The following is a 12449-nucleotide window of genomic DNA, read 5'->3' as shown; positions in this document are numbered from 1 at the left end:
TGTGGTGTGTGGTCAGGGTCTGTGTACACTGTGAGCCCCTCTCTCCTCCTGTGGTGTGTGGTCAGGGTCTGTGTACACTGTGAGCCCCTCTCTCCTCCTGTGGTGTGTGGTCAGTGTGTGTACACTGTGAGCCTCTCTCTCCTCCTGTGGTTTGTGGTCAGTGTCTGTGTACACTGTGAGCCCCTCTCTCCTCCTGTGGTGTGTGGTCAGGGTCTGTGTACACTGTGAGCCCCTCTCTCCTCCTGTGGTTTTATGGTCAGGGTCTGTGTACACTGTGAACCCCTCTCTCCTCCTGTGGTGTGTGGTCAGTGTCTGTGTACACTGTGAGCCCCTCTCTCCTCCTGTGGTGTGCGGTCAGGGTCTGTGTACACTGTGAGCCCCTCCTCCTGTGGTTTATGGTCAGTGTCTGTGTACACTGTGAGCCCCTCTCTCCTCCTGTGGTGTGTGGTCAGTGTCTGTGTACACTGTGAGCCCCTCTCCTCCTGTGGTTTATGGTCAGTGTCTGTGTACACTGTGAGCCCCTCTCTCCTCCTGTGGTGTGTGGTCAGTGTCTGTGTACACTGTGAGCCCCTCTCTCCTCCTGTGGTTTATGGTCAGTGTCTGTGTACACTGTGAGCCCCTCTCTCCTCCTGTGGTGTGTGGTCAGTGTCTGTGTACACTGTGAGCCTCTCTCTCCTCCTGTGGTGTGTGGTCAGTGTGTGTACACTGTGAGCCCCTCTCTCCTCCTGTGGTGTGTGGTCAGTGTGTGTACACTGTGAGCCCCTCTCTCCTCCTGTGGTGTGCGGTCAGTGTCTGTGTACACTGTGAGCCCCTCTCTCCTCCTGTGGTGTGCGGTCAGTGTCCGAGTACACTGTGAGCCCCTCTCTCCTCCTGTGGTTTATGGTCAGGGTCTGTGTACACTGTGAGCCCCTCTCTCCTCCTGTGATTTATGGTCAGTGTCTGTGTACACTGTGAGCCCCTCTCTCCTCCTGTGGTGTGTGGTCAGTCTGTGTACACTGTGAGCCCCTCTCTCCTCCTGTGGTGTGTGGTCAGGGTCTGTGTGCACTGTGAGCCCCTCTCTCCTCCTGTGGTGTGTGGTCAGTGTCTGTGTACACTGTGAGATCCTCTCTCCTCCTGTGGTGTGTGGTCAGGGTCTGTGTACACTGTGAGCCCCTCTCTCCTCCTGTGGTGTGCGGTCAGTGTCTGTGTACACTGTGAGCCACTCTCTCCTCCTGTGGTGTGTGGTCAGTGTCTGTGTACACTGTGAGCCCCTCTCTCCTCCTGTGGTGTGTGGTCAGTGTCTGTGTACACTGTGAGCCCCTTTCCTCCTGTGGTGTGTGGTCAGTGTCTGTGTACACTGTGAGCCCCTCTCTCCTCCTGTGGTGTGTGGTCAGTGTGTGTACACTGTGAGCCCCTCTCTCCTCCTGTGGTGTGTGGTCAGGGTCTGTGTACACTGTGAGCCCCTTTCCTCCTGTGGTGTGTGGTCAGTGTCTGTGTACACTGTGAGCCCCTCTCTCCTCCTGTGGTGTGTGGTCAGGGTCTGTGCACACTGTGAGCCCCTCTCTCCTCCTGTGGTGTGTGGTCAGTGTGTGTACACTGTGAGCCCCTCTCTCCTCCTGTGGTGTGTGGTCAGTGTCTGTGTACACTGTAAGCCCCTCTCTCCTCCTGTGGTGTGCGGTCAGTGTCCGAGTACACTGTGAGCCCCTCTCTCCTCCTGTGGTGTGCGGTCAGTGTCCGAGTACACTGTGAGCCCCTCTCTCCTCCTGTGGTGTGTGGTCAGGGTCTGTGTACACTGTGAGCCCCTCTCTCCTCCTGTGGTGTGTGGTCAGTGTGTGTACAGTGAGCCCCTCTCTCCTCCTGTGGTGTGTGGTCAGGGTCTGTGTACACTGTGAGCCCCTCTCTCCTCCTGTGGTGTGTGGTCAGGGTCTGTGTACACTGTGAGCCCCTCTCTCCTCCTGTGGTGTGTGGTCAGTCTGTGTACACTGTGAGCCTCTCTCTCCTCCTGTGGTTTGTGGTCAGTGTCTGTGTACACTGTGAGCCCCTCTCTCCTCCTGTGGTGTGTGGTCAGGGTCTGTGTACACTGTGAGCCCCTCCCTCCTCCTGTGGTTTTATGGTCAGGGTCTGTGTACACTGTGAGCTTCTCTCTCCTCCTGTGGTGTGTGGTCAGTGTGTGTACACTGTGAGCCCCTCTCTCCTCCTGTGGTGTGTGGTCAGTGTGTGTACACTGTGAGCCCCTCTCTCCTCCTGTGGTGTGCGGTCAGTGTCTGTGTACACTGTGAGCCTCTCTCTCCTCCTGTGGTGTGTGGTCAGTGTGTGTACACTGTGAGCCCCTCTCTCCTCCTGTGGTGTGCGGTCAGTGTCTCTGTACACTGTGAGCCCCTCTCTCCTCCTGTGGTGTGTGGTCAGTCTGTGTACACTGTGAGCCCCTCTCTCCTCCTGTGGTGTGCGGTCAGTGTCCGAGTACACTGTGAGCCCCTCTCTCCTCCTGTGGTTTATGGTCAGGGTCTGTGTACACTGTGAGCCCCTCTCTCCTCCTGTGATTTATGGTCAGTGTCTGTGTACACTGTGAGCCCCTCTCTCCTCCTGTGGTGTGTGGTCAGTCTGTGTACACTGTGAGCCCCTCTCTCCTCCTGTGGTGTGTGGTCAGGGTCTGTGTGCACTGTGAGCCCCTCTCTCCTCCTGTGGTATGTGGTCAGTGTCTGTGTACACTGTGAGATCCTCTCTCCTCCTGTGGTGTGTGGTCAGGGTCTGTGTACACTGTGAGATCCTCTCTCCTCCTGTGGTGTGTGGTCAGGGTCTGTGTACACTGTGAGCCCCTCTCTCCTCCTGTGGTGTGCGGTCAGTGTCTGTGTACACTGTGAGCCCCTCTCTCCTCCTGTGGTGTGTGGTCAGTGTCTGTGTACACTGTGAGCCCCTCTCTCCTCCTGTGGTGTGTGGTCAGTGTCTGTGTACACTGTGAGCCCCTTTCCTCCTGTGGTGTGTGGTCAGTGTCTGTGTACACTGTGAGCCCCTCTCTCCTCCTGTGGTGTGTGGTCAGTGTGTGTACACTGTGAGCCCCTTTCCTCCTGTGGTGTGTGGTCAGTGTCTGTGTACACTGTGAGCCCCTCTCTCCTCCTGTGGTGTGTGGTCAGTGTCTGTGTACACTGTGAGCCCCTCTCTCCTCCTGTGGTGTGTGGTCAGGGTCTGTGTACACTGTGAGCCCCTTTCCTCCTGTGGTGTGTGGTCAGTGTCTGTGTACACTGTGAGCCCCTCTCTCCTCCTGTGGTGTGTGGTCAGGGTCTGTGCACACTGTGAGCCCCTCTCTCCTCCTGTGGTGTGTGGTCAGTGTGTGTACACTGTGAGCCCCTCTCTCCTCCTGTGGTGTGTGGTCAGTGTCTGTGTACACTGTAAGCCCCTCTCTCCTCCTGTGGTGTGCGGTCAGTGTCCGAGTACACTGTGAGCCCCTCTCTCCTCCTGTGGTGTGTGGTCAGTGTGTGTACACTGTGAGCCCCTCTCTCCTCCTGTGGTGTGTGGTCAGGGTCTGTGTACACTGTGAGCCCCTCTCTCCTCCTGTGGTGTGTGGTCAGGGTCTGTGTACACTGTGAGCCCCTCTCTCCTCCTGTGGTGTGTGGTCAGTGTGTGTACACTGTGAGCCTCTCTCTCCTCCTGTGGTTTGTGGTCAGTGTCTGTGTACACTGTGAGCCCCTCTCTCCTCCTGTGGTGTGTGGTCAGGGTCTGTGTACACTGTGAGCCCCTCTCTCCTCCTGTGGTTTTATGGTCAGGGTCTGTGTACACTGTGAGCCTCTCTCTCCTCCTGTGGTGTGTGGTCAGTGTGTGTACACTGTGAGCCCCTCTCTCCTCCTGTGGTGTGTGGTCAGGGTCTGTGTACACTGTGAGCCCCTCTCTCCTCCTGTGGTGTGCGGTCAGTGTCTGTGTACACTGTGAGCCCCTCTCTCCTCCTGTGGTGTGTGGTCAGTCTGTGTACACTGTGAGCCCCTCTCTCCTCCTGTGGTGTGCGGTCAGTGTCCGAGTACACTGTGAGCCCCTCTCTCCTCCTGTGGTTTATGGTCAGGGTCTGTGTACACTGTGAGCCCCTCTCTCCTCCTGTGGTTTGTGGTCAGTGTCTGTGTACACTGTGAGCCCCTCTCTCCTCCTGTGGTGTGTGGTCAGTGTCTGTGTACACTGTGAGCCCCTCTCTCCTCCTGTGGTGTGCGGTCAGTGTCCGAGTACACTGTGAGCCCCTCTCTCCTCCTGTGATTTATGGTCAGTGTCTGTGTACACTGTGAGCCCCTCTCTCCTCCTGTGGTGTGTGGTCAGTCTGTGTACACTGTGAGCCCCTCTCTCCTCCTGTGGTGTGTGGTCAGGGTCTGTGTACACTGTGAGCCTCTCTCTCCTCCTGTGGTGTGCGGTCAGTGTCTGTGTACACTGTGAGATCCTCTCTCCTCCTGTGGTGTGTGGTCAGGGTCTGTGTACACTGTGAGCCCCTCTCTCCTCCTGTGGTGTGCGGTCAGTGTCTGTGTACACTGTGAGCCCCTCTCTCCTCCTGTGGTGTGTGGTCAGTGTCTGTGTACACTGTGAGCCCCTCTCTCCTCCTGTGGTGTGTGGTCAGTGTCTGTGTACACTGTGAGCCCCTTTCCTCCTGTGGTGTGTGGTCAGTGTCTGTGTACACTGTGAGCCCCTCTCTCCTCCTGTGGTGTGTGGTCAGTGTGTGTACACTGTGAGCCCCTCTCTCCTCCTGTGGTGTGTGGTCAGGGTCTGTGTACACTGTGAGCCCCTTTCCTCCTGTGGTGTGTGGTCAGTGTCTGTGTACACTGTGAGCCCCTCTCTCCTCCTGTGGTGTGGGGTCAGGGTCTGTGCACACTGTGAGCCCCTCTCTCCTCCTGTGGTGTGTGGTCAGTGTGTGTACACTGTGAGCCCCTCTCTCCTCCTGTGGTGTGTGGTCAGTGTCTGTGTACACTGTAAGCCCCTCTCTCCTCCTGTGGTGTGCGGTCAGTGTCCGAGTACACTGTGAGCCCCTCTCTCCTCCTGTGGTGTGTGGTCAGTGTGTGTACAGTGAGCCCCTCTCTCCTCCTGTGGTGTGTGGTCAGGGTCTGTGTACACTGTGAGCCCCTCTCTCCTCCTGTGGTGTGTGGTCAGGGTCTGTGTACACTGTGAGCCCCTCTCTCCTCCTGTGGTGTGTGGTCAGTGTGTGTACACTGTGAGCCTCTCTCTCCTCCTGTGGTTTGTGGTCAGTGTCTGTGTACACTGTGAGCCCCTCTCTCCTCCTGTGGTGTGTGGTCAGGGTCTGTGTACACTGTGAGCCCCTCTCTCCTCCTGTGGTTTTATGGTCAGGGTCTGTGTACACTGTGAACCCCTCTCTCCTCCTGTGGTGTGTGGTCAGTGTCTGTGTACACTGTGAACCCCTCTCTCCTCCTGTGGTGTGTGGTCAGTGTCTGTGTACATTGTGAGCCCCTCTCTCCTCCTGTGGTGTGTGGTCAGGGTCTGTGTACACTGTGAGCCCCTCTCTCCTCCTGTGGTGTGTGGTCAGTGTCTGTGTACACTGTGAGCCCCTCTCTCCTCCTGTGGTTTATGGTCAGTGTCTGTGTACACTGTGAGCCCCTCTCTCCTCCTGTGGTGTGTGGTCAGGGTCTGTGTACACTGTGAGCCCCTCTCTCCTCCTGTGGTGTGTGGTCAGTGTCTGTGCACACTGTGAACCCCTCTCTCCTCCTGTGGTGTGTGGTCAGTGTCTGTGTACACTGTGAACCCCTCTCTCCTCCTGTGGTGTGTGGTCAGGGTCTGTGTACACTGTGAGCCCCTCTCTCCTGCTGTGGTTTATGGTCAGTGTCTGTGTACACTGTGAGCCCCTCTCTCCTCCTGTGGTGTGTGGTCAGTGTCTGTGTACATTGTGAGCCCCTCTCTCCTCCTGTGGTGTGTGGTCAGGGTCTGTGTACACTGTGAGCCCCTCTCTCCTCCTGTGGTGTGTGGTCAGTGTCTGTGTACACTGTGAGCCCCTCTCTCCTCCTGTGGTGTGCGGTCAGTGTCTGTGTACACTGTGAGCCCCTCTCTCCTCCTGTGGTGTGCGGTCAGTGTCTGTGTACACTGTGAGCCCCTCTCTCCTCCTGTGGTGTGTGGTCAGTCTGTGTACACTGTGAGCCCCTCTCTCCTCCTGTGGTGTGTGGTCAGTGTGTCTACACCGTGAGCCCCTCTCTCCTCCTGTGGTGTGTGGTCAGTGTCTGTGTACACTGTGAGCCCCTCTCTCCTCCTGTGGTGTGTGGTCAAGGTCTGTGTACACTGTGAGCCTCTCTCTCCTCCTGTGGTGTGTGGTCAGTGTCTGTGTACACTGTGAGCCCCTCTCCTCCTGTGGTTTATGGCCAGGGTCTGTGTACACTGTGAGCCCCTCTCTCCTCCTGTGGTGTGCAGTCAGTGTCTGTGTCCACTGTGAGCCCCTCTCTCCTCCTGTGGTGTGCGGTCAGTGTCTGTGTACACTGTGAGCCCCTCTCTCCTCCTGTGGTGTGCGGTCAGTGTCTGTGTACACTGTGAGCCCCTCTCTCCTCCTGTGGTGTGTGGTCAGGGTCTGTGTACACTGTGAGCCCCTCTCTCCTCCTGTGGTGTGTGGTCAGTGTCTGTGTACACTGTGAGCCCCTCTCTCCTCCTGTGGTGTGTGGTCAGGGTCTGTGTACACTGTGAGCCCCTCTCTCCTCCTGTGGTGTGTGGTCAGTGTCTGTGCACACTGTGAACCCCTCTCTCCTCCTGTGGTGTGTGGTCAGTGTCTGTGTACACTGTGAACCCCTCTCTCCTCCTGTGGTGTGTGGTCAGGGTCTGTGTACACTGTGAGCCCCTCTCTCCTGCTGTGGTTTATGGTCAGTGTCTGTGTACACTGTGAGCCCCTCTCTCCTCCTGTGGTGTGTGGTCAGTGTCTGTGTACATTGTGAGCCCCTCTCTCCTCCTGTGGTGTGTAGTCAGGCTCTGTGTACACTGTGAGCCCCTCTCTCCTCCTGTGGTGTGTGGTCAGTGTCTGTGTACACTGTGAGCCCCTCTCTCCTCCTGTGGTGTGTGGTCAGTGTCTGTGTACACTGTGAGCCCCTCTCTCCTCCTGTGGTGTGCGGTCAGTGTCTGTGTACACTGTGAGCCCCTCTCTCCTCCTGTGGTGTGTGGTCAGTCTGTGTACACTGTGAGCCCCTCTCTCCTCCTGTGGTGTGTGGTCAGTGTGTGTACACCGTGAGCCCCTCTGTCCTCCTGTGGTGTGTGGTCAGTGTCTGTGTACACTGTGAGCCCCTCTCTCCTCCTGTGGTGTGTGGTCAGGGTCTGTGTACACTGTGAGCCCCTCTCCTCCTGTGGTTTATGGCCAGGGTCTGTGTACACTGTGAGCCCCTCTCTCCTCCTGTGGTGTGCAGTCAGTGTCTGTGTACACTGTGAGCCCCTCTCTCCTCCTGTGGTGTGTGGTCAGGGTCTGTGTACACTGAGCCCCTCTCTCCTCCTGTGGTGTGTGGTCAGTGTCTGTGTACACTGTGAGCCCCTCTCTCCTCCTGTGGTGTGCGGTCAGTGTCTGTGTACACTGTGAGCCTCTCTCTCCTCCTGTGGTTTATGGTCAGTGTCTGTGTACACTGTGAGCCCCTCTCTCCTCCTGTGGTTTGTGGTCAGTGTCTGTGTACACTGTGAGCCCCTCTCTCCTCCTGTGGTTTATGGTCAGTGTCTGTGTACACTGTGAGCCCCTCTCTCCTCCTGTGGTGTGTGGTCAGTGTCTGTGTACACTGTGAGCCTCTCTCTCCTCCTGTGGTTTATGGTCAGTGTCTGTGTACACTGTGAGCCCCTCTCTCCTCCTGTGGTGTGCGGTCAGTGTCCGTGTACACTGTGAGCCCCTCTCTCCTCCTGTGGTGTGCGTCAGTGTTTGTGTACACTGTGAGACTCTCACTCCTCCTGTGGTTTATGGTCAGTGTCTGTGTACACTGTGAGCCCCTCTCTCCTCCTGTGGTGTGTGGTCAGGGTCTGTGTACACTGTGAGCCCCTCCCTCCTCCTGTGGTTTGTGGTCAGTGTCTGTGTACACTGTGAGCCCCTCTCTCCTCCTGTGGTGTGTGGTCAGGGTCTGTGTACACTGTGAGCCCCTCTCTCCTCCTGTGGTTTGTGGTCAGTGTCTGTGTACACTGTGAGCCCCTCTCTCCTCCTGTGGTGTGTGGTCAGGGTCTGTGTACACTGTGAGCCCCTCTCTCCTCCTGTGGTTTATGGTCAGTGTCTGTGTACACTGTGAGCCCCTCTCTCCTCCTGTGGTGTGCGGTCAGTGTCCGAGTAGACTGTGAGCCCCTCTCTCCTCCTGTGGTGTGTGGTCAGTGTGTGTACAGTGAGCCCCTCTCTCCTCCTGTGGTGTGCGGTCAGTGTCTGTGTACACTGTGAGCCCCTCTCTCCTCCTGTGTTGTGTGGTCAGTCTGTGTACACTGTGAGCCCCTCTCTCCTCCTGTGGTGTGTGGTCAGTGTGTGTACACTGTGAGCCCCTCTCTCCTCCTGTGGTGTGCGGTCAGTGTCTGTGTACACTGTGAGCCCCTCTCTCCTCCTGTGGTTTATGGTCAGTGTCTGTGTACACTGTGAGCCCCTCTCTCCTCCTGTGGTGTGTGGTCAGGGTCTGTGTACACTGTGAGCCCCTCTCTCCTCCTGTGGTGTGCGGTCAGTGTCTGTGTACACTGTAAGCCCCTCTCTCCTCCTGTGGTGTGTGGTCAGGGTCTGTGTACACTGTGAGCCCCTCTCTCCTCCTGTGGTGTGCGGTCAGTGTCTGTGTACACTGTGAGCCCCTCTCTCCTCCTGTGGTGTGCGGTCAGTGTCTGTGTACACTGTGAGCCTCTCTCTCCTCCTGTGGTGTGTGGTCAGTGTGTGTACACTGTGAGCCCCTCTCTCCTCCTGTGGTGTGTGGTCAGGGTCTGTGTACACTGTGAGCCCCTCTCTCCTCCTGTGGTGTGTGGTCAGTGTGTGTACACTGTGAGCCCCTCTCTCCTCCTGTGGTGTGTGGTCAGGGTCTGTGTACACTGTGAGCCCCTCTCTCCTCCTGTGGTGTGTGGTCAGTGTCTGTGTACACTGTAAGCCCCTCTCTCCTCCTGTGGTGTGCGGTCAGTGTCCGAGTACAATGCATGCCTCTGCCCTCACTCCATGATTCAGTGTTGGGGTCTCTGATATCCCGAGCCCCTCTCAGTGTGTTGTTTAACTGGTCTGATCCCTCTGCTTGTTTCTGACCTGTGGGTGCAGTCCCTGTGTGCTGGTTGATACTCCAGGTTGCCGACTCGATGTTGTACTCCAGCAGTTTGTTATTGAAGCCGTTCTGGGGGGAGTAACCCCCGACCAGCAGCAGCAAGGACTCCTGGCACCGGGTCAGAGTGTGACCAGCAACTGTGGGCATCATCTCCGGCTGGAAGGAAGGAAAAATAAAGCAGTGTTAGGAGAACAGTAACCCAGTGCGGACACTGGGCTCCCAGGCTGACCCTCCAATCAGGTCTCCACCCTGGCACAGTATCGAAAGCAGCCTTTGACACAGGTGACCACACTGTCGTCCTCCAACCCCTCTCCACTGTCGTCCGGCTGGGTGGGACTGCTCTCCCCTGGTTCCATTCTGATCTATCTAATTGCAGCCAGGGAATCACTTGCAATGGCCTCTCTTCCTGCTCCTGCACCGTTACCTCTGGGGTCCTCCAATGATCTGTCCTCGGCCCCTCCTGTTTCTCATCGACAAGCTGCCCCTCGGCGACATCGTCCGAAAGTACCGTGTTTGTTTTCACGTGTACGCTGATAACACTCAGCTCCACCTCTCTCCAATCTTCCACTGTCACTAAATTATCAGATTGTTTCTCTGACATCCAGTACGAGATGAGCAGAAATTTCCTCCAATTAAATATCGGGAAGACTGAAACCACTGTTTTCAGTTCCCACTCCAGCTTCTGTTCCCTGGCTACCAACTCCATCCCGCTCCCTGGCAACAGTCTTCCATTAAGCCAGCCTGCCTGCAACCTCGGTGTCACGTTCGACCCCGACATGACCTTCGGCCCTCATATTCACACCATCACTCAGACCGTCTCCTTCCACCTCTGTCGCATCGCCCGTGTCTCAGCTCATCTGCTGCTGAAACCCTCATTCCAGCCTCCGTTACCTCCAGACTTGACGATCCCAACGCACTCCTGGCCGGACTCCCACATTCTGCCCTCCGTAAACTCGAGGTCGCCCAAAACTCTGCTGCCCGTGTCTTCACTCGCAGCAAGTCCCGTTCCCCCATCACCCCCTGTGCTCACTGGCCGACACTGGCTCCCGCTCAAGGTAAGTCTTGAATTGAAAATTCTCATCCTGGTTTTCAAATCCCTCCATGGCCTCGCCCTTGCCTATCTCTGTAGCCCGACAACCCTCTGAGATATCTGCACGCCTCTAATTCTGGCCTCTTGAGCATCCTCGATATTAATGTCACTGGCAGCGAGTCGGCCCTGTGGAAAGTAGTCCAGCTACGTCCGGGACACATGACACCAAAGTGCCGAGCCCCCGGCCGATCAGCCTCTCCGCAGCCAGAAGGAAGGTGATGGACGGAGACAACAAGCAGCAGCTACCTCAGAAACCAGAAAATTAGTTGGGGTTTCACCAGAACAGCTCAGCTCCAGAATGCTTCATCATCATAAGGTCAATGAGGGTCAAAGGGAACAGCCTCCAATGGCCAGAGTCAGCCTGATGCGAAGGAAGGTGGTTGTCGGAGCAATGTTATCTCAGCACAGAACATCGCTGTAGGGCTGGCTCAGAGTAGTACAAGACTCAGTCCGGTGTGAGGAGTCACCTCATTATCCACAAGACTCAGTCCAGTGTGAGGAGTGACCTCATTATCTACAAGACTCAGTCCGGTGTGAGGAGTCACCTCATTATCCACAAGACTCAGTCCGGTGTGAGGAGTGACCTCATTATCTACAAGACTCAGTCCGGTGTGAGGAGTGACCTCATTATCCACAAGACTCAGTCCGGTGTGAGGAGTCACCTCATTATCCACAAGACTCAGTCCGGTGTGAGGAGTGACCTCATTATCCACAAGACTCAGTCCGGTGTGAGGAGTCACCTCATTATCCACAAGACTCAGTCCGGTGTGAGGAGTCACCTCATTATCTACAAGACTCAGTCCGGTGTGAGGAGTGACCTCATTATCTACAAGACTCAGTCCGGTGTGAGGAGTCACCTCATTATCTACAAGACTCAGTCCGGTGTGAGGAGTCACCTCATTATCTACAAGACTCAGTCCGGTGTGAGGAGTCACCTCATTATCAACAAGACTCAGTCCGGTGTGAGGAGTCACCTCATTATCCACAAGACTCAGTCCGGTGTGAGGAGTCACCTCATTATCTACAAGACTCAGTCCGGTGTGAGGAGTCACCTCATTATCTACAAGACTCAGTCCGGTGTGAGGAGTCACCTCATTATCTACAAGACTCAGTCCGGTGTGAGGAGTCAACTCATTATCTACAAGACTCAGTCCGGTGTGAGGAGTGACCTCATTATCTACAAGACTCAGTCCGGTGTGAGGAGTGACCTCATTATCTACAAGACTCAGTCCGGTGTGAGGAGTCACCTCATTATCTACAAGACTCAGTCCGGTGTGAGGAGTCACCTCATTATCTACAAGACTCAGTCCGGTGTGAGGAGTGACCTCATTATCCACAAGACTCAGTCCGGTGTGAGGAGTCACCTCATTATCTACAAGACTCAGTCTGGTGTGAGGAGTGACCTCATTATCTACAAGACTCAGTCCGGTGTGAGGAGTGACCTCATTATCTACAAGACTCAGTCCGGTGTGAGGAGTCACCTCATTATCCACAAGACTCAGTCCGGTGTGAGGAGTGACCTCATTATCTACAAGACTCAGTCCGGTGTGAGGAGTCACCTCATTATCTACAAGACTCAGTCCGGTGTGAGGAGTGACCTCATTATCTACAAGACTCAGTCCGGTGTGAGGAGTGACCTCATTATCTACAAGACTCAGTCCGGTGTGAGGAGTCACCTCATTATCTACAAGACTCAGTCCGGTGTGAGGAGTCACCTCATTATCTACAAGACTCAGTCCGGTGTGAGGAGTGACCTCATTATCCACAAGACTCAGTCCGGTGTGAGGAGTCACCTCATTATCTACAAGACTCAGTCTGGTGTGAGGAGTGACCTCATTATCTACAAGACTCAGTCCGGTGTGAGGAGTGACCTCATTATCTACAAGACTCAGTCCGGTGTGAGGAGTGACCTCATTATCAACAAGACTCAGTCCGGTGTGAGGAGTCACCTCATTATCTACAAGACTCAGTCCAGTGTGAGGAGTGACCTCATTATCTACAAGACTCAGTCCGGTGTGAGGAGTCACCTCATTATCAACAAGACTCAGTCCGGTGTGAGGAGTGACCTCATTATCCACAAGACTCAGTCCGGTGTGAGGAGTCACCTCATTATCCACAAGACTCAGTCCGGTGTGAGGAGTGACCTCATTATCCACAAGACTCAGTCCGGTGTGAGGAGTCACCTCATT

The 12449-nt window shown here is 55.7% G+C and overlaps 1 protein-coding gene across 1 annotated transcript in view; it reads right to left on the bottom strand.

Moving 5' to 3' along the window:
* The window catches only part of megf8 (multiple EGF-like-domains 8), a 173655-nt gene that overhangs the window by 40949 nt on the left and 120257 nt on the right, over positions 1-12449 (bottom strand). The window contains exon 30 of the mRNA XM_068018430.1: positions 9155-9326. Coding sequence (XP_067874531.1) covers positions 9155-9326 — 172 coding nt within the window. The remainder of the gene's footprint in view (positions 1-9154; positions 9327-12449) is intronic.

Source organism: Heterodontus francisci, chromosome 39 (assembly GCF_036365525.1).
Source record: "Heterodontus francisci isolate sHetFra1 chromosome 39, sHetFra1.hap1, whole genome shotgun sequence".
NCBI lineage: Eukaryota > Metazoa > Chordata > Chondrichthyes > Heterodontiformes > Heterodontidae > Heterodontus > Heterodontus francisci.
Note: the sequence above shows the minus strand (reverse complement) of the source record. Positions and strands in the feature narration are given on the sequence as shown.